General features: G+C 44.2%; 2 protein-coding genes across 2 annotated transcripts; both read left to right on the forward strand.

The window, feature by feature from the left end:
• Window positions 1-1,066: 1,066 nt before the first annotated feature.
• On the forward strand, window positions 1,067-12,867 carry selenoo1 (selenoprotein O1). The gene is made up of 9 exons (XM_080001792.1): window positions 1,067-1,668; window positions 2,284-2,487; window positions 2,674-2,851; window positions 4,389-4,519; window positions 4,608-4,885; window positions 6,743-6,902; window positions 8,737-8,922; window positions 9,713-9,869; window positions 11,220-12,867. Exons 1-9 carry the CDS (start codon window positions 1,115-1,117, stop codon window positions 11,445-11,447), a joined length of 2,076 nt encoding a protein of 691 aa, XP_079857918.1. The 5' UTR covers window positions 1,067-1,114; the 3' UTR covers window positions 11,448-12,867.
• Window positions 12,868-14,378: 1,511 nt separating this feature from the next.
• On the forward strand, window positions 14,379-24,364 carry mapk12a (mitogen-activated protein kinase 12a). Its single transcript, XM_080001928.1, has 12 exons — window positions 14,379-14,604; window positions 17,375-17,504; window positions 18,095-18,153; window positions 18,314-18,425; window positions 18,531-18,560; window positions 18,764-18,811; window positions 19,846-19,960; window positions 21,909-21,980; window positions 22,150-22,229; window positions 22,390-22,468; window positions 22,577-22,750; window positions 23,492-24,364. The coding sequence occupies exons 1-12, from the start codon at window positions 14,486-14,488 to the stop codon at window positions 23,557-23,559; spliced, it is 1,086 nt and encodes a 361-aa protein (XP_079858054.1). The 5' UTR covers window positions 14,379-14,485; the 3' UTR covers window positions 23,560-24,364.
• The last annotated feature ends 930 nt before the right edge of the window (window positions 24,365-25,294 follow it).

A 25,294-nucleotide genomic window follows, 5' to 3' on the forward strand; every position in this document is an offset into this window, starting at 1 on the left:
TCCTCGTGCTCACATGGGGTTTCCTCCAACTAACGTCAGTAAGGACCCCCATGTGCGTGTGTGTGTGTGCATGTGTTGTAGTCTGGTGTGTCGTGTGATAATTAAAGATTCTTCTTCCCTATGCAAGAAGAATCTTGCATATTCTTATGTATGAAGGGCCGTTCATACATAAGAATATTCTTTCATCACACAGCGCACACACACTGTTATGCATGCGGCGACGAACACACACACACTTTTTGAAATGGTGGCCGGTATAACATCCTGGCTTGTCCTTCCCCGGGGGCAGCCAGCAGCATACAGCGATGCATCCCAATTACAAGATTCAAGATTCAAGATTTTTTATTTGTCACATACATACACATACTTTCATACATATATGCAGTGAAATGTAATGCAACGCACCCGGTGATAGCACACAATATGTCCTAGGAAAAGAAATAAAGTAAAAATTCCTTTCTAATAGACCGACTAACTGACTCCTAAAACGTAATACAGTAAGTTGAATACTTATAGAATAAGATAAAAAATATATAGAATAAAATACAATAAAAATAAAATGGAATAGATAGAGGGAATATGCCTATGTATGTACAGATATGTGCACAAGTGTCCATCGCTGGTCAGACGATGGCGTGTGCATGTTTTTGGTGGGGGTCCTTGCTGACGCTACAAGGAGGAGACCCCATGTGAGCACGGGGAGAACACAAACTCCGCACAGAGAGGCCCCTGAACGGGAGATAACCCGCCGGAGCGCGGTGCCAACAGCGCCCCAGGCGGGAATCCAACCCAGGACCTTCTCGCTGCGAGGCAGCAGTGCGATGCGCTGTGCCACCGTTAAAACATCGACGGTTAGATGGTGTCATTCTGTCAGATATTTTTCCTGCGGTTCCCGCTCATCACTGTCAGTGGACAACGCGCATGAGTTCCTTCGTATTTTTATTTTGTTTTTTTTTCTCCGCTCTAAACCGGTGTTTCCGATACGACTGATAACGACGTTGCACAGCTTATTCCACAAACATCCGCTTGGCGCTGTGGCGTTATAAAAGCGTGAACCCGCCTCCTGTCGTAAACAACAACCCCCGGTTCCAAGCGCACCGATGGCCCGCGGCGAATGGCTTTTCTAGCGGTCCGTGCTGCGGGATCTCGCGTAGTTCGACCCGCTGTAGTGGCGCTGCGCCTTCTCTCCACTCTCGGCATGGAGGGGATGGGTCTGTCGGTCAGCGGCTCCCAGCTGGAGCGGCTCCACTTCGACAACGTCGCCCTGAGAAAGCTTCCCCTGGATGGGTCCGAGGAGGCGGGCGTGCGAGCGGTGAAAGGCGCGTGTTTCTCCAAGGTGAAGCCCACGCCTCTCCGCAACCCCGTCTTCGTGGCCGTGTCGGATAGAGCCCTGGCTCTGCTCGGCGTAGTCGGGGAAGAGTTGACGAACGACCCCCTGGGTCCAGAGTATCTGAGCGGCTCCATGGTGATGCCCGGGTCCCAGCCGGCAGCCCACTGCTACTGTGGACACCAGTTCGGCCAGTTCGCCGGACAGCTGGGCGACGGGGCGGCGTGCTACCTGGGGGAGGTGACGGCTCCGTCCGACCAGAGTCCAGAACTTCTGCGGGAAAACCCGAGCGGTCGGTGGGAAATCCAGGTGAAGGGAGCCGGGCTGACTCCTTTTTCCAGGTGCGACGAAACATGTCCTTATTGCATGATTTATAAGATGGACGGATGGAAAAAGATACTTTCTTATTAAGTCATACAGATATTAGGTAACGAAACTAAAAATGAACCAAAACAAAGAAAAATGTAACAACAAACCTCTCTATCAACAATTCACACATCCAGTATAAATGTTGTGTTTTTCTGTCAAATGTTTGTGCTTATAATTTAAGTTTATTGTACATTACCAATGTTCTTATTATATTTGGGTTTAACCTTCTGCTTCACTGTCAGGTTTCTTTCATTACTCATTGTATATGACCACATTTTTCCCGTTTTATTTTCTGGGTCATTTTATTTGTATTATAATTGTTTTTTTCAGCTATTGAGAGAGAGGGAGTGAGATTTATATTGTATATTAACATATTTTCCTTGTTATATTTTTTTATTCGATTGCTTTATTATTACTGCCTATTTTGATGTGAGCTGCTCTGACGCTGTAATTTCCAACCGGGGATCGATCTATGTATCTATCTATGAAATACAACCTGTACATATACTGCGTGTATCGGGGTGACTTCATCCTTATTTTCGACATTTAAACACACTTTCTCTAACTCGCCTCCATTCTCCTGTTAGACAAGCCGACGGCCGGAAGGTCCTGCGCTCCAGCATCAGGGAGTTTCTGTGCAGCGAGGCCATCCACGCGCTGGGTATCCCCACCACCAGAGCCGGCTCGGTGGTGACCTCTGACACCACGGTCGTGCGGGACGTGTACTACAGTGGGAACCCACGGCACGAGAGGTGCTCCGTCGTCCTCCGCATTGCTCCCACCTTCCTCAGGTCAGTAAACGTACACCATGGTGTGTGTGTGTGGTATGATGTGATATGAAGGAGCTGTGGATCTATTCACATTGCATTGCATTTCACAAATAGACTTCACTGAAAACAATGACTGTTTTTGATTTGTGCAGCTTGTTTCTATTTTTCTAAAGACACTTATGTCTTTGCTTGTTTGTGGGCAAGCAGGTTTGGATCCTTTGAGATCTTCAAACAGCTTGACGAGTACACAGGGCGACAGGGTCCCAGCTACGGACACGACGAGATCAGAGGCCAGATGATGGACTACGTCATCGAGACGTTCTTCCCGGAGATCCACCAGAACCACAGCGATAGGGTTGAGAGGAATGTGGCGTTCTTCAGAGAGGTAAGAACGCCTCAAAAAACTGTTTGTCTAAAACAAAAAAATAAGTCCAAGACTAGTAGTGTAATTGTTATCGCTCGCTCAGATTATTAAGCCTGTGTGCAAGGAACTGACCTCTTTGTTTCGAAGCCAAGAACATTTGGAACCTCTTATCCTGTTAATCCACTGCTGTGATTGTGCTGAGTCACTGGCTGTCAGCAGCTTCTGTGCATGTTCTGAGTCACTTGGTCATTGACTTTCAATTTACTATTCAGTGTAATACACTTTCTACTTTAGATCCATACATACATACATACATACATACATACATACATTAATGCTCACATATTCAACCATTCATATCAATATCTGGGGAAAAAGTGAAACATAGAATAAATTTCACCCAACTGTTAACAATAAAATATGGCAGGATAATAATGGAAAATAAAGCTGAAATTTTGAATATTTTAGGCCATATAAACCTGAAACTTTTACCCCAAAAGTGACACAATAAAATCTAAAATATGGCAGGATAATGGGAAAATAAACCTGAATATTTGAATGAATAAACCTAAACATTTTTATAAAGTGTTTATAAGCCTGAGGAATTTAAGCAGTAAATACAGAATACTGACAATAAGCCTAAAAACCAAAATTTTGCAGTACACAGCAAACATACACCAATCAGTATTAAAACCACCACTAATAACAACTAATATTGTGTAGCTCCCCCCCATGCCACCAAAACAGCTCTGACCCATTGAGGCATGGACACCACAAGACCTCTGAAGGTGTGCTGTGGTATCTGACACCACGTTAGCAGCAGATCCTTTAAGTCCTGGAAGTTGTGAGGTGGGGCCTCCATGGATCAGCCTTGTTGTTCCAGCACATCCCACGGATGCTCCATCGGATTGGACCCTAACCCTGACCATCTACATGATGTAGAAGAAAATGTGATTCATCAGACCAGGCCACCTCCTTCTATTGCTCCATGGTCCAGTTCTGACGCTCACGTGTCCATTGTTGGTGCTTTTAGTGGTGGACAGGGGTCAGCAGGGGCACTCTGACCGGTCTGCGGCTCCACAGCCCCGTACACAGCAAGCCGTGATGCACTGTGTGTTCTGACATTTTTCTATGATAGCAGCATGAACTTTATCAGCAATTTGTGCTACAGTAGCTCTTATTTGGGATCAGACCAAACGGGCTAGACTTCGCTTGCTTCTATGAGCCCATGGGCGCCCATGACCATGTGACACCCCACAAGACCTGCCGTTTTGGAGATGCTCTGACCCAGTCGTCGAGCCATCACAATTTGACCCTTGTCAAAGTGGCTCAGATCCTTACTCTTGTCCATTTTTCCTGCTATTAACACATCAACATCAAGAACTGACTGTACACTTGCTGCCTAATATATCCCACCCCTTGACAGGTGCCGTTGGCTGATCAGTGTACACCTATGTATTTACAATGCCGTTGTGAATTGATGTGCGTGCACGCGCGAGTGCACGTTTGTTTGTGTGTGAGACTGAGACTTAGACTGAGACTGTTTGGTTCTTTATAGGTGGTGCTGCGCACAGCTCGACTGGTGGCCCAGTGGCAGTGCGTAGGGTTCTGCCATGGGGTGCTGAACACAGACAACATGAGCATCCTTGGACTCACACTGGACTACGGTCCATATGGCTTCATGGACAGGTCAGACACACCGATCCCAGTGGTCTAACACCTAATTAAGCAGTCACGTGTCGAAGATTGTTGAAAGATGCGTCATTTCCTTCGACAGGTTCGATCCGGACTTCATTTGCAACGCCTCGGACAATTCCGGTCGCTACTCCTACCAGGCCCAGCCCACGATATGCCGCTGGAACCTGGTGAAGCTGGCCGAGGCCCTGGCCCCGGAGCTGCCACCGGACCGCGCCCGGGCCGTGGTGGACGAGTACATGGACCTGTACAATGGCTTCTACCTGGGGAACATGAGGGTGAAGCTCGGTCTGCTGCGGAAGGAAGAGCCCGAGGACGAGATCCTGATCACTGAGCTGCTGCAGACCATGCAGGACACAGGTCAGGAAGACAGGATGCTGTGTTTATAGAAGGGGCAGGGTTCTTACCAGGTGCTTGAAGTGCTTGCATTTCATCCTCTGGAATTGAAGTACTGCAATACCTGGAGAATAGCCCCCTTTTGTGCTGTAGTGCTTGACATGTCCTGGAAAAAAAACGTGATCATGGAAAACTTGTGATATTCCCCCTGATTTTGTTATTTGAATCGTAACATAATGAAAATGTCCAGAATGGCTTTCACAACATAGGTGATGCCAGGGAAATTTAAATTGAATCCAGCATGGTTGGAAATTGACACTTATAATAGTAGATGACAATGAGATTAATATGGATATATACACCAATCAGCCACAACATTAATTAAAACCACCTGCCTAATATTGTGTAGCTTCCCCTTGTGCCACCAAAACAGCGCTGACCCGTGGAGGCATGGACTCCACAAGACCTCTAAAGGTGTCCTGTGGTATCTGGCACCAAGACATGAGCAGCAGATCCTTTAAGTCCTGGAAGTTCCGAGCTGGGGCCCCCATGGATCAGGCTGGTTGTGTCAGCACATCCCATAGATTCACCTTCTTCTATTGCTTCATGGTCCAGTTCTGATGCTTAAGTGCCCATTGTAGGCACTTTCGGCGGTGGACAGGGGTCAGCATGGGCACTCTGACCGGTCTGTAGCTACACAGCACCATACACAGCAAGCTGTGATGCACTGTGTGTTCTGACACCTTTCTATCATAGCAGCGTGAACTTTTTCAGCAGTTTGTGCTACAGTAGCTCTTCTGCGGGATCAGACCAGACGAACTAGACTTCCCTCCCCACGCGCATCAATGAGCCTTGGGCCCCCATGATCTTTTGTCGGTTCACCGGTTGTCCTTCCTTATACCACTTTTGGTAGGTACTAACCACTGCATACTGGGAACAGCCCACAAGACCTGTCGTTTTGGAGATGCCCTGACCCAGTCGTCTAGCCATCACAGTTTAGCCCTTGTCAAAGTCGCTCAGATCCTTACGCTTGTCCATTTTTCTTGCTTCCAACTTGCCATTGTAATGAGTTGAGCAATGTTATTCACTTCACCTGTCAGTGCTTTTAATGTTGTGGCCGATCGGTGTAGATATAATGGATATCTCACTATAAAGGAAGTACTCTCTGTATGTCCCTCGATTACCTCAACAACCATTCATTCGATGTACTTCACACTTGGCAGGTGTATTGCTGGGGACCCAAGGACATGCAGTGTCAAGTTTGGTGCAATTCGGACGCGCCACACGTGTAATATTAATAAACAGCGAGCCAGCGGGGGGCAGGGCTTCCCGTGAAAGCCATTGGCCCGTTGTGAACAGGCATGTTTGGTGTGGACACGCGACACATGTGAAATATTAATAAACCTTGAATAAACACGCGAACAGCGAGTTTATCCAAAGTGCGACTTGGGTGTGTTTTTTCCCATGAGAGTGTATTTCCCCAGTGTTTTTAACCGCGAGTCGCCACAGCTTTATGAACAGGTTTTGAACGGGCCCTGCACTACTAATAATATAAATAATAGACAATGAGACTAAGGTTATATTATATTTTGATTTAATTACAATCACATAATTGATTATATTTGTTTTGCATCCTAGTCCTTGAATTTAATTTTGTAATGCAACGAGTGAACCCTGGGATGGCTGACTGGAAATATTTGTTATTGAAACGGGAGGAAATTCTATTATACAATATAATGATGATGATGTTTCCGAAATGACCACGGTCCACAAATTGCATGATGCACCATGACTTAGCATATTGCCCAATGATGCAGTGTATCCATCTTCTCTTTCCCGCTCTCTACCCCCCCACCCCCACCACAACTTGGTCCGCCATAGGTGCCGATTTCACCAACACATTCCGCAGTCTGAGTCAGATCCCCTGTCCCGTGGAGGGGGAGACGGAGGGCGCTGTCCAACAGGCGACCGACCTGCTGATGGAGCAGTGCGCCTCCCTAAAAGAGCTCAAGGCCGCCAACAAGACCAGCATGGATCCACGGTGAGTCGGCGTCAAGGCTTCCACACTTAGTTGAAGATCAACTTCTTTGTGCGTGACCTTTGCCCATATCACATAGCTGCATCCATTCTCTTGAACTGAAGCCATACGGTCTTTTGAGAAGTGGTAGTCCATGTGACGTGTAAGGGGCCGCAAACCACTAAGATCCGGTTTGATGAGGAACGTGATTCACATGAAAACAAACATTTCACGACCACTATTATGTGAATAGGTCAATACAGCTGCGTATTCATTGGTACTGTCAGTTTGTTTTTTGGTGTTGAGGCTTATTTCCAACAATTTGTTTAGTCTTTTAAGGGTTCTATTTCAAGTTCAAGAGATTATCTGTCACCTTTAGTTAATCGTTCTGCTTCACTGTTTATTCCATTAGTTATTGTATAGGAATGTATATTACATTTTTATCTTTATTTTACATTTTTTTTACTTTTTATTGTTTTTTGGTTCGTTTTGGGTCAGGTGAGGTGTTAATTACAAACCTGCCAACCTGCACGCATTTTGCGTCTCAACCACACAATTCTTAGTTAAAATACACAGGTACGAAATGCCAGCTGAAACTACGCAAAAAAAAAAAAGTCTGAATTACGTGAGATGCATCAGCCGGTTTTCAGCTTATTCGACCATGACCGGTGATTGGACGATCAATGTCAGATGTATTTTCAGATTCTGTGCCGGTCAAATGTACACGCCCGTTACTGCGGTCATGTACTGTACTGGTAAAAATGTTCCGGTACTCAAACCTGATACGGTGAGGGAAGGAGGACTTCCAGTGAACAAGAGTGATTTTTTTTTTTTGTAATGAATGAAATTTATTTTGGAATGACAAGTACCATATAAATGTATATTTGCACTTAAAAGTGAAAGAGACTTTCATTTGAAGTTCAAACTGGACATTTCCATGTTAGTTAAATGTTGGGTCCGAGTAAAACTCAGTGAGTTACAGGTTGCATTATACTGAAACTTGGTGACAGTCCCAATTTAAATTTTTATGGAACTCAGGGACAGTTTCATGTTCTATTATTGTTCAATAGTGAATAGTGAACAATGATAACCACACTGTCAAAATCAGCAATCTCACTATTGTGGTAACTGAAAATTGCAGCGGTAGTCTGTATGTGCAGCTCTCCTATCACGTACAGCAAATCAGAATCAGCAGGTCAGACTTAAAAAACATCAGGAATCTGAATTGGCCAAGAAAATTGCAATCGGTGCGTCTCTAGTTGGTAAACATGTTTGGTAACTTTACCAGATGATGCATTTCAAGGGGTATACCCTAATGATATGAATTTGTAAACTGTATATAGTTAGCCGTAGTAGCTCACATACGATGTTAATAGCCTCGTTATGATGCGGCTACGTTGTGAATACCTGATGGAGTCATTTAGCTGCAGTGGCTCAAACCCCACCGAGACTCCCTATTACGCTGTTGTGTTACTTAAAATATTTTCCCAACGTTGGCAGGACTGTAATTGTTAGGTTTATTGTATATTTTCCATATATTTTCTTTTTTCATATTTTTTATTGTATTTCTTTATTATTTTGCCGACTATGTTGATGTGAGATGCTATTTATGCGTCATCACGGTGATGTAAAGCCGAGGTAGACACACCTCGGCTGTGGGTACGTCGTGCAGAAAATGTCTCTCTCTCTCTCTCTCTCTCTCTCTCTCTCCTCTCTCTCTCTCTCTCTCTCTCTCTCTCTCTCTCTCTCTCCTCTCTCTCTCTCTCTCTCTCTTCTCTCTCTCTCTCTCTCTCTCTCTCTCTCTCTCTCTCTCTCTCTCTCTCTCTCTCTCTCTCTCTCTCTCTCTCTCTCCTCTCAGTGAGCTGGCGATGCTGCTGTCGCTGGCCCAGAGCAACCCGTCTCTGTTCCAGATGATCTCGGACAGGAAGACGGTGGCCAGGCAGCTGGAGAAGCTCAGCAAACTGAAGGAGCTGATGGAGACCGACCAGGAGGAGCTGAAGGCCAAGCAGGCCGAGCAGTGGACGCGCTGGGTCACCGCCTACAGGTGTGACGTCATCGAGAAATGGAAGGAGGGAGAAGACGCAGAGGCTGTGTCCCAATGCTCTTAACCGGGTTCTTACCAGGTCCTTTACGTGTTTGAAGTGCTTGAATACCTTGAAAATAGTCCCCTTTTGTGTTGAAGTGCTTGAAAGGTCCTTGGGGAAAAAAACGCGATCATTGAAAACCACTGTTCTTACCGGGTTCTTGAGGTGCTTGAATTTTTACTTGAGTAAAATGGCCCCTTTTGTGCTTAAGTGCATGATAATTCCTTGGGGGGAAAAAAAGGGATAGTCTCGATTATGTTTGTTTTGCCTGAAGACCTTGAAAATGAACGAAAAGTGTTTTCAAAAGTACTTGAAAGTCCTTGAATTAAATTTTCTAATGCCAGAATGAACCCTGGCTTAAGTCATCGCAACCTCTACCCGCGTCTAAGCTCGTTCGGTGGCTTCTTTAAGCCACCCCTGGCATCTCCTTCAGAATTGGGACCGACTATTTAGCGTATTGGGATGTGCTCAGAAATGAAGAGTGGGCTTGTATGGAAATAGTCCCAGAAACATCAGAAGGAAAAACAACAACTGCAGCCCACGTGGAAAATACAGAATGAAAACTGGTTGAAATGGAGGGAAGACAGATGGACTTGGAAATTAGGTTTAGAAGGGGGGAAGGCCACAGACCAAGGAGGGGCTAATGAGGATGTGAATGATAAATGTGTACACAGAGAGAAGGGGAGAGGAGGAAGTGGGGGCGGTTGATTTAGGCTTTGTTTCAGTCATGAGGCACTGTCATCACCACAGGAAGCGTCTGGCTCTGGAGCTGGAGGGACAGAGCAACGTCCCAGAAGCGCAGGAGGAGAGGGGGAGGGCGATGGACCGCACCAACCCCCGCGTGGTGCTCAGGAATTACATCGCCCAGAATGCGATAGAGGCTGCGGAGAACGGCGACTTCTCTGAGGTCAGTTTCTCAGTGTTGCGCTGTAGTTTTTATTTTCTAAATAGTTTTTTTTTTTGGGGGGGGGGGTTTCTCACGTAGCTCATATTTGCTCATCATGCCTGAGTCGGGGGAAAAAATGAAATGCACTACTTGGCCAAAAGTATGTCGACACTCGAACACCACACCCATTATGTGCTTGTTGAGCACCCCCCGAAAAACCCTCTTGATTACATCCTTCTCCTTTTCTCTCCTTTACTGCCACAGCTTTCACAGGAAGAGGCCACGTGCCGTAATTGCGGTTCCAATTTTGGGGATTCACTCCCATTCAGACACTAGAGCATCGGTGAGGTCAGGCACTGATGTTGGGGCGATGGGGCCCGGTTTTGCAGTCGGCGTTCCAATTAATCCTAGTTCAATGGGGTTCAGTCACGGTCTTCCACATCAGAATCACGAAACTGTTTTTTATGGACCTTGCATTGTGCACAGGGGCATTGTAATTCTGAAACGGAAAAGGTCCCGCCCCAAAACTGTTGCCACGCAGTTAGGAAGCATACAATCTCTAGAATGTCATTGAACGTTGGAGCATTAAGATCTCCCTTCACTGGAATTTAGGCCGATCCCAAACCGTGGAAAAAATAAATAAAAAATGCCCCAAATCCATTATTCCTCCGCCACAAATTTTTACAGTTGCCGCTGCGCATTCAGCCAGGTTGCATTGTCCCGGCATACACCAAAACCCAGATTCATCCATCAGGCTGCAGGTGGTGGAGCGGGATTTATCACTCCAGAGAATGCGTTTCCACTTCGGCGGTGTCGGACGGCGGTGTGTGTCGTACACCACTCCAGCCGGCACGCTGCATTGCGCACGGTGATCTTAGGCTGGTGTGTAGCCGCCCGGCCGTGGAGTCGCAGCCCGTGAAGCTGTTGCGCTGATGTTGCTTCCAGAGGTTGTGTGGCGTACCGCTTGGTGGCTGAAATAGCCAAACCCATTAATTAGAAGGGTGTCCGCATACTTTTGTTTGTGTGTGTGTGTGTGTGTGTGTGTGTGTGTGTGTGTGTGTGTGTGTGTGTGTGTGTGTGTGTGTGTGTGTGTGTGTGTGTGTGTGTGTGTGTGTGTGTGTGTGTGTGTGTGTGTGTGTGGCAAACGACGCTGCCTAGAGTTTCACTCATTTTGAAAAATTCATCTGCAAAAGTTTATAATTGGTCCAAGAGCAGTTTAGGATATCTCAAATGGCGTATAGAATAACGTAGAACATTAACTCCTGCTCAGTCTTTGCAGAATTTTGGGGGTAACCCCCAACATGATCACCGTTTAGTTGTCCTGAGCAGTGTGATTTACTGTTTTTGTTTTTTGACCTCCTGGTGCGGCAGGTCCAGCGTGTCCTGCGGGTGTTGGACGATCCTTTCTCCGCGCAGCCCGGTCTGGAGCAGCCCACGTGGGTGGGGCAAGGGGGAGTGGTGGAGGAGCGGGGGGAGAGGGACGAGGCGGAGGAGGCGGCGGGAGGAACATCACCATCATCCCCGTCAGCTGCCGCCCGGACGCCCGTTCCCTACGACAGCAAGCCCCCATTTTGGGCCAGTGAGATCTGCGTCACCTGATCTTCCTAACGCCTTCCTCGACGGTTTTAGCTGCCGACCGAAAAGCTGAAAGGAGAGAGAGAATATACCCCCCCCCCCCGCGCATTAGGGCTGGGCAATAAGAAAAGATTCTAATAGATAGATACTTACTTACTTTATTGATCCATAGAGAGACATTTCGGTGTCACAGCAGGTTGCAAAAAAAAGGCAATTATAATAACATAAAAATAACACAAATGACAATATGAAATAAACCTGAGGGTCACCTGAAAGAATGGCCAATATACAGTAAAGCTAAAGATTAATTTGAAGATAAAAGATAGGGAATTCAATGTAAAATAAAAATAAACCGAAGATAAACAACGGAGAAGAAAAATGGCTATTACAATAACCTACTGATGGACAATAAGTGTAAACCTAGAATTAATAAAAACAATAAAATAAGCCTAGAAATCAACAAAAAGCAAGAATAAATGGCAATATACACTCACCTAGAATAATCCAGAAGATGGGGATGATCACATCATGGGGATCATTTCACCTCACATACATGATGTACGTCACATTCTCAGAGTGCCACGTTCAAGAACACGGCGCCCTCAACTGTGTGGTAATATATTGTTCGATATTTGTCCTTTTAGCATCCTTAATTTAGTCTACAATATTAATATATAATAATAATAATAATAATATTGATTTATTGTCCAGCCCTTCCAGGCAATTTTTGTATTTGTGCCTTTTTTGCACCCGTTTTCTCATCCCCTTTCCCCCCCAATACAACTCTCTCTGCTGCTTGGGAGGCAGCGTCGGGGAAGGAAGCACGAGGCACGACGCTCCAAAGACAACCGAGCCCAAACAAGAGCTGAGCGCAGAGGGACCGAGTTAAAGGGGATGTAGCAAAAACTCAATATATAATATAATTGGAAATATTAAGTAATTATGCTGCAGAACCCCCCCCCAAACGCCTGCCCTCTCTGCTCATTGTCTGGTCGGGTGTTCATGACGACCAAGGCAAACAGTCCCGCAGGGACCCGGCTTGAGTCCGAAAAACTCTGGGGCGTCGCCTCTGAAATATACCAAAGTATTTTATACCTGTGAGATGTTGTTTGATTGCCAACGAGTGCATATGTGAGGGAATGTGAGAGCGAAAGGGAATGATCGTCGCTATCGTCGAACACGCACAGTCCACCTTTACAGTCATAACAAAACAAAGCATTATTTGGCTTATGGTGAGATTTCTATACACACAGCACCCGATACCACATATTATCTTCTATAATGCATTCAAGAATAATTTAAATTGTTAACGGCCGAAAAGTAAACGTGGAGCCCTACATTTGACGCTATGGTCAAAATCGGATCATGAAGACACATGTAAAATTGAGGAAACAGGTTTGTTAGAAAGGTTGTTGGAAAATAAAAAAAATTTCTGAGAATGGCATTCTGGCATTTGAGTGCTGTGATTATGCTCGTGTCGCAATTTCTTTCGGAGCATCATTAAAAGAAGGGCTTTAAAAGGGTTGGAAAACATTGTCAAAGGAATATTGCAGTTAGCAGAGCTTTATTTTTCTCCAGATGCAATGGAGTTTACCTCAGCGTGATCTTAATAAAGAAGAAGCAGGGGGGTGTCCATGCCTTATGTTTTTATTATCTAGCTGCTTCGCGCCCACCCTAACAGAGGTGGAAAAATCCAGGTTCAGAAAGTACAACTCCACTCCAAGATTTTGAGTCAACCGTGTGGATTGGCCTGATCTGTGCAGGGCTGCAGCAAAAACCTGGCAGGAGCTTGACTTTCTGAACCTGGAGCTTTCCACCTCTGCGGCTACCATGATGTTTATTTAGGAAACGTGTCCACTTGCCCACCCTGACATGAGCCAGTGTGGGACTTCAATTTGTAAGCTCCTTTCCCAAATGCGCCTTCTTTCTCTACCCCTCAGGCACACAAACGCAAGGTGGGAGGAATGTCTTAGCAGTCTCCACCCAACAGGTCCCAGCATGCCCTCGGTATAAACCTACCACATACCTGATTGAGTTATAGCTACGATATGTGTCCGGGTGCCTATCAAATTCTGAAAAGGACCTTTCAAATGTTTCATTAATTGGGATTGAACCTTTAGAAGCATGGAATATTGCTAAGATTGGGCCATTTTCAGGATTTATTCACACTAGGAAACTGTTCTGGCGAGGTTTGGTGTGTTCCACAGCAGACCATGATCATAATAAAAAACAGATTTATAGTCTGGAAAAAATGGAGAATGAAAATTAAAATAGAATAAAATGTGAAGTTAAAATAAAGAAAATCAAATTGTCAAGTATATACACAGCCATACAAAAAAGTAATCAAATATATAAACATATATAGAACCTAAAAAATGTCATATATGCACGGGATATATTATTGTTATGTGTGTATATAGGGTATAAATCTTTCCGAGAAAGATTCCCCCATCAGAATTTAACAAAGCAGAAAGCCGCATGGCGTATGAACAGTGAAACTATATCTTTGACTTTCCTTTATAAATTTTTTGTCTTTTCAACCAACTTTACTATCGGATAGAATCAATACAAAGGTATAGTGTGCACATCAATACCATGCTATTCTCAAAAGTCATTCAACAGAATCAAAAACAAAAAACACAAATCACCACAGAGCAGTTAAGTACAGTCATGTACGGTTCAATGTATCGAACGGTAAGGAAATGATCAAATACCAAAACGAATGGATAGAAAATATACATTAAGAAATTAAAAATAAATAACGTATCCACATATATAACCAAATATTCACGTTTGGGGTCATAGAGTTGACGTGACACTATTTTCGAAACATTACTTTCGTGTGCGTGTGCGCGCGCGCGTGCAGGGTGCGCTCCGCTCTGCCGCCGACGCGTCGCCGCCGCGCGGCCACCGAGGGGCGCATGCGGCGCGCCGCATAGGTGAGGAGACCTCACATGGGCGTGTAAGGGCGGAACAAAAAAAAATGCCGAGATATGGAGAATAGGCTGCGCTAGACTTGTTTTTCTTTTTGCGGTTTTTTTTTTATTCGGGTCAAATAAAATATGTCCGGCCGCGTGAGACCCGGCTACTGCCGCCAAGAAGTCAACAAGACCACATGGGAGGTTCCGGAGCGGTACCGGGACCTGAGGCAGGTGGGGACCGGGGCGTACGGCACCGTGTGGTGAGTGAACACACGCACAGACACACGCACACACACCGGGAGGCTAGTATTGAGCAATAATTATTTCAATCGGTGTTACGTGAAGGGAACAGGTCACAGGAGCTGCGGTACGAAAGGAAAGTGCTTGGCTTTGCGCTTCTCACGCAGCAGCTGCTCCACTTCCTTGTCTGGTCGCTGACCTGGACCCAGTGTTTCTCAGCGTGACTCGAGTGAAACGAACCTCCAGAGCAATCGTTGAATGGAGCTCGCGAAAAGCTGCAGTCCAAGAGCAGAAGTGCACTTTCGTTTTGTGTTTTTGGACATTGTTTAACGTCCCTAAATAAACTCTATATATATACATATATATATATCCCCCCCCCCTTCTACCGGGCAACACATCCTCGTCTACAACCCCTCCACCTTAGTTATCACGCTCATGCAATGTACCTTTACTTAATATTGGCCGTGTTTTATTTTTTATTTTTGATCATTTCTATCGTATCCCTCTCCGTGCATTACCACCGCTACTAATACATTCTGGGTGGTTGTTTTTTGTTTTTTTTTGTTTAAACAAAAATAAAAAGTACACGCGTCATCGGAAGTCTGTGTCTGGAAACGTGCGTTCGAGTGGGAAAAAGAAAGGTGTGGGGGGGGGAACACGCAGTGAAAACACGCAGTGAAAACACGCAGTGAAACCACAAACAGAAAACAGCTTCGTGTGCCTGGCGGTGCGAGGTCTCCATTGTTCCCGCTGGTTGGCCCGGTGGGCGTGGCTTCCCGGCTGTGCGTGGGCGTGGCTCGCCGCGTGGGGGGGGGGGGGGGGCGCGGCGGGGGGGGCTGTGGGCGTGGCTTAGAAGGTGGCCATAAGCAAAGCGTGATGAACTCACTGCAGGTGTTTTCTCCCAAATGCACGTATTTGGAGTTCCACACCAGGGGTTAGCCTCAGGTGTACGTGCCTTGGTAAGAACTGAGCAGAGGCGAAGCTTGTTGGACGGATCATCGAGGAGTCAAACGTTTCGAATGATGAACTGGAATCGCCGGGTGTCGTGACATTTCCCTGCATATAAATATGACCATATGTATATGCACGTGGCGAATAATCTCTTGAATGTTGAATCTTGATAAGCGTTTTTTTTTTTTTTTTTATCAACAAACCAGTGATGGCAGTACAGATTTGGGTGATGTGGTTCTTGAGAGGATATGAACGAATCCAAACCATAGGGGATATCAAATTAATAAAAATGTAATTAAATAACTAGAATTAAGCTTTACATACATCTGATCAGCAGTAATTAGGGGTCCGGCCCTGACGGGGATACAAACTCTTAACCATACAAAGTTACAAATTGACAGTTATTGTTTAACCAGAAGACAATTGGATTAAACAAAACACTGCGTATTAAACGTCACAAATATATCAGTTCTGAGGACAACTGACACGCACCAGAGTAAGTTCTACAAAGTAAAAACCCAATAACAAGATTGTCAGAATTTATAAACATTCCAGGGATGTGAATGTATCCAAACTTCCTGAATGATAATTACTGGTAACAATAACCATACACAATTACATAATGTAAAATATGTAGACTATATGAAATACATTATTTTTGTGAAGGCAGTTTTCTGTTGATTTACAAAGTACAGGTAGTCCCTTACGACCAGCTCTCTGACCAGTCTGTATTGTACGCTGCGTATAATACCATGGCATCTCAGCGTCAAGCATCTCATCGCGCATCACCCTTTATATACTAGAATACAATATACACTATATACACCATATACACTATATACACTGTATACATCTCATCTCATCACCGTTCTCAGTCGCAGTCTGTCAGTATTCACTACACTAGCGTTCGTAATGGCCACGCCCCCTTACCGTGAAATAACACGGCTCCTCGCTTTTCGACCAATTTGCTTGACAGTTGTTAAGTGAGGAGTACCTGTACCATAAACTAATTCTGTTCCCCAAAATGGATTAATAATCCTGATAAATAATCCTGATCATAATATTGACTAAAATAATCGTGATTATCATTTTAGCCATAATCATGCAGCCCTATTTCAGAATGATAAACGAATGATTAGTTGTGGCGCAGGAAACCTACCCACAGCCTCAAACACCACTCAGTCACAGCATGACACTGTAACCAGGCAGGAACAAATGAACGTCTGCAGTCACAAAACACAAACAAACAGGGAGCCAAGGCACACTTGTCCTTTTAACTTTAACGCAGGACCGACTGCCCTGGACCCCGCCTGTTGCTGCCTGCAGCTATATTTTATCTTTTGAATTTATATCGCATATACCCATAACAATAGTTTAGCCCGTGTATAGTATCGCATTTTGTATGTTCTGTATAATTTTATATATCTGATGAGTTCTCGTTTGTATTTTTTTTTTGTAGTTTTCATCTATTTGTATATATTTAATGTATTTATATGTTTTTAATTCACTTTTTATTCTATTTTATTGCTATAAACTGATTGTTTCTGATTCTGATATAGTATCGCATTTTGTATGTTCTGTATAATTTATATATCTGATGAGTTCTTGTTTGTATTTTTTTTTTTGTAGTTTATCTATTTGTATATATTTAAATGTATTTATATGTTTTTAATTCACTTTTTATTCTATTTTATTGCTATAAACTGATTGATTCTGATTTGGATCTACACACCACATCAGCGGTTAGGTTGTACAGACCATAATCAAAAATACGCGTATTGGTTTTAAAGTTGAATTAGCCGTTTTGCCGGCACCCCTCCATGTCTTTTTCTGTTCCAGCTCAGCGGTGGATTCCAGGACAGGAGCCAAAGTGGCCATCAAGAAGCTTCACAGGCCTTTCCAGTCGCAGCTCTTCGCCAAGCGGGCCTACAGAGAGCTGAGGCTCCTCAAACACATGAAACATGAAAACGTGAGACAGAGAAGACATCCGATCCACCACAACCGCAACTGATAAGAGAGTTCACATGTCTGAAGCATGAGGCCAGCACCGTAAAATAACAGATAACGAAAGGAAACCATCCAGTCCACCAGCCCGTTTGTGATAAGACTTTAGAATCCCTAGAGCAACAATTGCTCGGGAGTATGAAGACACAAGCATGTCCATAACCGAAGCTCGCTTCATACCCCCTCCCCCCAGTGGACGCTGGATGAACTGTGTCTATGTTTCAAGCCGCAAAAGATCAGATAAGATAAACCTTTATTAGTCCCACAACGGGGAAATGTGCACAGTTACAGCGGGGGAAAAAAAGTCACAGCAGAAAATAGAGAGCAACAAAAAAGAGCTGTAGTGACTAAAAGTAAGTAAGAATCAAGGTAAGCACTGTAAACAATATAAAATATATCGAAAATATAGATGTCAGGCAAAATGGGAGAGCTTGCTTTATTTCCCGGGATAACAGCGAGTGGATGCCATGCCAGTTGACATGGTGTTATGTCCTGGAACTATCACAATCTCGCAGGCAGTAATATAAAATCTTGACATTTTTTTCCCCGGTGCAGGTGATTGGCCTTTTGGACGTGTTCACCGCTGACCTCTCTCTAGACAGATTCCACGACTTGTAAGTGTTTATGGTACTGCGACATCCTCAGTCTGCCAAAATTGCCCGAAAAAAAATAAATAAAAAAAAATAAAAAAAATCCCCTTCACATCCTGTGTCTCCTCCGTCGAGATGTGTGTGAAGGCTCATATTCTCTGATGTATCTGTATTTCTTCTGTAGCTATCTGGTGATGCCCTTCATGGGGACGGACCTGGGCAAACTGATGAAGCTGCAGAGGCTCTCGGAGGACAAAATTCAGTACCTGGTGTACCAGATGCTCAAAGGACTAAAGGTGCCCAACCGCGTTTCTTGAGATCTCATTTCCATTAAAAAATAAATAAATAAATAAATAAAATAATTACCCTTTTAATGATTGGTTCATTTTTTTTCACGACAGTACATTCATTCTGCTGGAATAATACACAGGGTGAGTTTCTCTCGTCGTGTGTGTATCTGTGTGTTCACATATATGTTTAAAAGCCGAGAGCATTGCTTTGTATTATGTTTCATATTTAACTAATGATTAACAGTTGGTCGATTCTCTCGTCTCTTTTAGTTTGCGATCCTCCTGACTCGCTCCTCTCCTCCTCTCCCTTTTTCTCTTTAAAAAATATATATTTTTTTTAATAGGACCTCAAACCAGGAAATCTTGCAATCAACCAAGACTGTGAGCTTAAGGTACAGTGACAAAAACAACACATTCACCTTCGATAACGCTCTGATAACCAAAGGAAACGACCCAGTCAACCAGCCTGTTGAACTGACTGACTTTTAAAACACCAGTAATACAAACCTACAAAATCGGGCAAAGCACTTTGTTGTGTTTAAAAATAAAAAGACTTCCTCGGAGTTCAATTCCTACAGCCAGAATCTCTAGGGAGCGTAAAGAAGACTTGCACATCCATAAAAAGTCAATAACTTCTGGTTTTGATTTTTGGAATCTAAATGTGATGTGAAACGATGGAATGATACACGGATATTCCTGTCTATTTATGCGCCGGCGTCCGGAATTTCAACGCAGTAAAGGGGCCAACATTTTTAAAACCCAGGTCTATTGCAGAGTGATTTCACCCAGGGCTGAGACCCGGGTTTTGCCTTTCCCACTGGTAACGGATGCCCATTGTTAACGGGTGTTACCAGGTTCTTTGGTGCATTGGGTCATATAGTAAATAGATGAGACCTTTCCAAAAATGGGTTTGGTTTTGTTCTACAACAAAGTTAAAAAAAATATATATTTTTTTATTTTATTTTATTAGAACGTGAATGGTTTTGGAATCTACACCCCCCCCCCCCCCTGCTTTTTACGCTTTTATTTTGTGATAATCAGAATGAAATTTAAACCCATGCATTAAAAATTTTAATGCATCCATCCCATTCCGTGTTCGTACCTCTTACACAGAACGGCGAGGCAGCGCAAGGGCACAACATTACCGCCCTGAACAGGCTGTGTAAAAGGGAGACACACACCCAGGCCGGCTCGGAGCCATTTTGCTCACCCTTGCCTGGGGGTCCTCATGACGTCCCTTACTGCTGTCGGACCCAAACTTGTCGAGTTGAAAAAATATGAACGCATCCGGGAGCCTCCATCGGACGCGGGGCTTCCGCCAGTCCGTCACAGCTTTTCGTGTGCAGAATGTTTTGCGTCAACGTCAAACCCTAAGAAGATGAATTTGCTGTTTTTTTTGTTTTTTTTCCCCCCCCTCTCATGTCAGATTCTGGACTTTGGTTTGGCGCGGCAGGCGGACAGCGAGATGACGGGTTACGTGGTGACTCGATGGTACAGAGCCCCGGAGGTCGTCCTGAGCTGGATGCACTACACCCAGACCGGTACGGAAAACCTTTTATTTTTTATTTTTTTTGGACCTTTGATGAGCAATTTAGTTACCGCTGATTCAGCTGTGGCTATGGAAGGCTTCCTGTTTTAATTGAGTCGTGCAAACTGCCTCGACGTCTGCAGTTGGTGATCTGTGTGTAATAGCTGCGTTGGCCGCTAGGGGCTGCTCTTCTATCGCCTAGGTCAGGGGTGGCCAACCAGTCAGAGACTAAGAGCCACTTTTTTTACTGTGTTACTGCAAAGAGCCACGTCATACACATGGGCACACATGAACATCACCCCATCCCTTCCTCACACACACACACACACACACACACAGACCTCTGCTCAGCCAGATTTATTGTAAATGTCACACACCAACATGATAATGACAGAAATTGACTCCTAGTCCCCGCGACCCGACTAAGGATAATCGGTTGAAGATGGATGGATGGATGGAGTACTAAGACCACAGGCCAGTTATTTTCAACAATTAACATTGTGTGCACTGTCTCACACACACAAACTCTCAGTTCAAAAAGTACTGTTGTTTATTTATTCATAGAGGGGGGAATTGGACTTTGAGTTTAATGATAAGGATGTATTTTTTTCATGTTGGGTCAATTTATTCAATAGTGTCCCTTAAACCCTAGCCTTTAAGAATCAGCTTTGGCTCTTGCCTACCATACACGATCCGATGCTTTGGCCATCCACATATACCTGGGACTAGGTGTTCCGGAGCCCTGGCCACATTTTTGAAAATGTGTGGTTACGAGGATCGAACCCGCTATCGGATCTCGAGTTCAAAGCCGCTACCATTAAGCCAGGACTCCTAAATGAAAGTACTGCGTTTCCGCGGTATACCTCTCAGTTCAACCAAGTCCACAAACAAAAATATAATAATTAACAATAGCGTTTTTCTCTTACTATGCATGTTGCTTAGTGGGACTTCTGGCATTCCTTGTCTTGAACAATCCTCTTCAAATGTGGCTTGAATTCCGTTGTTGCCACTCGAAGCAATTCTTTCACATGGGTGTCAGTCAGAACAGATCGATGCTTTGGTTTCACATGTTTTTGGGTAGAAAACACAGACTCGCAGACGTATGTTGACCCAAACATTGACAGTATCTTAAGCGCAGCCCGTTTGACATTGGGGCATTTTTCCATTGGCACACTTTTCCAGAACTCAATGGTCCCTTCCCTTAAAGCAGCTTTCAGTCGGTCCTCCTCCTGCAGCTCGCGAGTCGTGACACACACACACACACACACACACACACACACACACACACACACACACACACACACACACACACACACCCCTCCAGCCTTCACAGTTCTCCATCGGAGATGTCCGATACGCAACGCAATTCGCCGGCCGATCCATCTTATATGTTGACTACTAACCATGTCAATAGTGTTGAAAATAAACTTCCAAAGCTTTTCGAATCTTATTTGGTGTTTTATTAGTCCTAATGCCGCGTTAGACGCGTTCCAGGCGACTGGAACGCATCTATACGTTGACTTTGTATGGAGGCGCGCCGCCCCGGCGCTTTTGGTGTAAACGCGGCATTAGGACTAATAAAACAGGCGTTAATGGGACATGACTCCTGCTGCTGTCCGCTTTGAGTAAATGAGGAAGTGATCCGCGGTGGAAAACGAGTGATATATCATAGCGATTTTATAATCATAAAAGGGAATGAATGGCTGCGCTTTTTTTTTTTTCTGAGTTTTTGACGCTTGTCATGTGAAAGCCCCTTAAGAGCCGCATGAAACCAGCCAAAGAGCCGCATGAGGCTCGCGAGCCGCGGGTTGGCCAGGCCTGGCCTAGGTTATCTAACGGTAGCTGCTGTAGACTCAGGATTTGTACAATCTGTGATCGGTATTTGTGTTTTCGTACAACTCTTCAAACTAAGCTGTGAGTCAACAACGTGACACGTTTTTTTGGTTTCCTCTCCTCCTCAGTGGACATCTGGTCTGTGGGCTGCATCATGGCAGAGATGCTGCAGGGGAAGCCTCTCTTCAAAGGCAACGACCGTATCCTTCCAGCGACCGCGCGCTCCGCCGCCGGAAAAATACGCGCGCTCCTAACCCTCGTTATCAGTTTGCACGACTTGCGTTTGAATGCTCGTTTCCTCGAATCATGGTGTGTGACGAGAAAATCCACGTCGATTCTCGTGGGAGAACCTTGACGTTTGTTCGTCAGACCTAGATCAGCTGACTGAGATCATGAAGATCACAGGAACGCCCACGCAGGAATTTATCTCGAAACTACAGTCACAGGATGTGAGTTCAACAAAAAAAAAAATGTGCATAGATTCAGACACACACACACACACACACACACACACACACACACACACACACACACACACACACACACACACACACACACACACACTCCCACACACTCCTACGGCTATGAACTAAGGGTTTCCTCTCTCAGGCCAAAAGCTACATCAAAAGTCTCCCCAGATTGGACAAGAAAGACCTCCTGGAAATGTTTTCCCAAGTGAACCCGCACGGTAGGTCGTTCTCACTGTTTTCGGGTTGATTTAGATTCTTCAGAGAAAACTCCTGTCAATTTCGGATTCCATTCCTCTCGTAATTTCCCCGGGCCTCGTTCCGCTCAGCCGTGGCCGTGCTGGAACACATGCTTCTGCTGGATCCGGAGAACCGGGTGACGGCGGCCGAGGCCCTGTCGCTGCCGTACTTCTCCGAGTTCCGGGAGCCGGGCGAGGAGACGGAGGCGCAGCCGTACGACTACTCGGTGGACAACGCCGACCTCTCCCTGGACCAGTGGAAACGTAAGAAAGGAGAGAGAAAAGAGGCCAAAAGAGTAGCACTGGAAAAATCACCTGACCTCAAAATGCACGGGGTGCACTCAAAACACAATGGAGCCCCTGGATGGAAATCAGGTTCAGTTAAAAGAGTCGGATCAAAGGAAAGACATATAGGGAACGGAACACTGAGAGATCTTAAAGTGATGTGGGCGATCAAGATTTATTATAATAAATGTATTTATAATAAATACTATTTTATAATAATTGATACAAATAACAATTATGTTATATTAATTGTGCTATATAATGATGATGATGATAATTATTGTTATTGTTATTGATAAAAATATGAACAAATTGCACTATAATTGCAATATAAATTATAATAATTAATAATAATAATAGTAAATACCATAGTATAAAGTTCTTAGGGTTTTCTTTGTAATACACATTTTTTAACAGTGGGTGGCAGCACATAAACTAACCAGTAAATTACAAATACGATCCAAAAATCTATTTAGGTAACAAAATACTTCAAGGCCTTGAAGGGATGAAGATTTGTTTCAAAGTCTGCCTCAAAAATCTCCCTCAGTTCAATTTCAAAGGGTCATTCCAAATTCCGGGTTTCCCGATGTCAGAGGTCATCTTTCCCAAAGGCTGCCAGGAGTTGATTTAGCTCCAGAAAATGCCAGCGATGCTTTGAATGTAGAATCATTTCAGTGTTATGTAATTGAATGCGATTTTCCTTTCTGCCTTGTTCCCCAGGTCACACCTTCACAGAGATCCTGACCTTCAAGCCCAAGCTCCTTGAGTCCAAGGAAACGGCGCTGTAGCGGAACAACTCTGACCATACTGTGATACTGGACCCAAAGACCTTTGTTCCCAAGACCCTAACTGCTGGATTTTCCATCTCCCCTCCCCAGACTCAGATTTATTTGAGCAATGATATAATGTTATGTCTTCTCCCTCACCTTATTTTCTTTTTTTTGTCCCTTGTCCTCCCCCAAATATCCTCTCAAATATATCTTCACTTGATCTGGTTGCAGGCGAGGTCAGGAATGCTCGCAATGTTTTGGAAAGCTCAGTTAAATAACCTAATATCGGGTTGTGTTACAAGGGGAAAATCCAAAATGGAGTCGATTATTTATATTACTGCACACCGACATGCCTAATTTGCATTTTAGTGCTTTGTAATAATTTCAACTAAGTCCAAAATAATATTGGGCAAAGACAGGCGATATCCACGGCTACTATTACTTTTAATACCTGCACCAGATGATTATGTCTTGAAATATGGGTCCATACGTATTCTAGAATTACCTGTCCCACCTTTCCATAACCTTGCATTCCTCCTAATGTCCTTAGTGATTAATGATGATAATGATGATTATAATAATAATAATAATAATAATAATAATAATAACGGGCATTAAGAACAAAAGCAGGTGAGCCTTTGGACAAAGCGGTACGCAAATATTCCCAGTGTCTATGCACGTCAAAGACGGTCTGATGTGAATATTTTGTTAGGTTAGTTGGTGTTTTACAGGAAAAGCACAATTTGATGTCCATCACACCAATTGTGTTTTTTAATCAATAAATGTTCTGTGAAATTTTCAAATAAACTGAGCATCCCTGAATATCCAGATTTCTTTCTTCCGCTATTCTTTTTTCCTTTCTTTACTTTGTTCTACATTTTTTTACCACACAGTTTTATTTCAAATTGTGTTTTCACATATTGAGGGCTAAATTATAAGTTTTATTAGCAATTTGTGATATCATCTGCGGCGACCCCTAACGGGAGCAGCCGAAAGAAGAAGATTATTATTATTATTATTGTTATTATCAATGCAAGCTCTCATGGGAGATTGCATTGTCGATCGGTTGGGGTGGTAGGCAAACTAACGGGCCCAGTGTGCTTGGGAGAACACGGGTCCTCCTATATTATTATTATTATTATTATTATTATCATTATTAATAATAATAATAATAATGATAATATAAATAAAGATAAAAAATCCACAATATTAATTCCATTATTAAAATATTATAATAATAATAAATACCATATCTATACCATATTAGTATGGCCTTGGTATTTTATCTGTAATGCACGTTTTCTAACAGTGGGTGGCAGCACATAAACTAACCAGGGCACACACACGCACAGTCAATCCAATCAGACATTTTTGTTTTCCTGTGAAAAGTCCATACGTGCAGACAAGAGCCCCGTGAGCAGTTTTGCACCAGTTAATCTCTCTTATGATAATACCACAGACTCCCCTTATTTTTTATACAACCCTTTCGCAACGGAACCACTGAACAAACGGCCGTTCCCTGGAACAAATGAATCCGCTTGACACAAGCTTGTTCCTCACTGAGGAATGCAGCATTTTGACAAGCTCATCTGGAAGTGACCTCAGGGGTCTTGACTCCCCAGAGGGACGTGTTTCCTCCCCAGGATCACTGAACCCTGCATGGGTGCACGTTGTGTCGTCCCGCCCTGCCTGGGTGGGTGGTTCACCCAGAAGTCAAACAGTTCTGTTCCCCCGCTCATGGGAAGAAAAAAAA

This window comes from Zeus faber (genome assembly GCF_960531495.2).
Source record: "Zeus faber genome assembly, chromosome: 6".
Lineage (NCBI taxonomy): Eukaryota > Metazoa > Chordata > Actinopteri > Zeiformes > Zeidae > Zeus > Zeus faber.

Coding starts and splice junctions, on each gene's coding strand:
- selenoo1 (XM_080001792.1), top strand. CDS start 1,115: ATGGCTTTTCTAGCGGTCCGTGCTGCGGGATCTCGCGTAGTTCGACCC. Junction 4,520..4,607: donor CCATATGGCTTCATGGACAG/GTCAGACACACC, acceptor TTCCTTCGACAG/GTTCGATCCGGACTTCATTT. Junction 4,886..6,742: donor GCAGACCATGCAGGACACAG/GTCAGGAAGACA, acceptor GGTCCGCCATAG/GTGCCGATTTCACCAACACA.
- mapk12a (XM_080001928.1), top strand. CDS start 14,486: ATGTCCGGCCGCGTGAGACCCGGCTACTGCCGCCAAGAAGTCAACAAG. Junction 14,605..17,374: donor GGGGCGTACGGCACCGTGTG/GTGAGTGAACAC, acceptor TTTCTGTTCCAG/CTCAGCGGTGGATTCCAGGA. Junction 18,812..19,845: donor ACCAAGACTGTGAGCTTAAG/GTACAGTGACAA, acceptor CTCTCATGTCAG/ATTCTGGACTTTGGTTTGGC.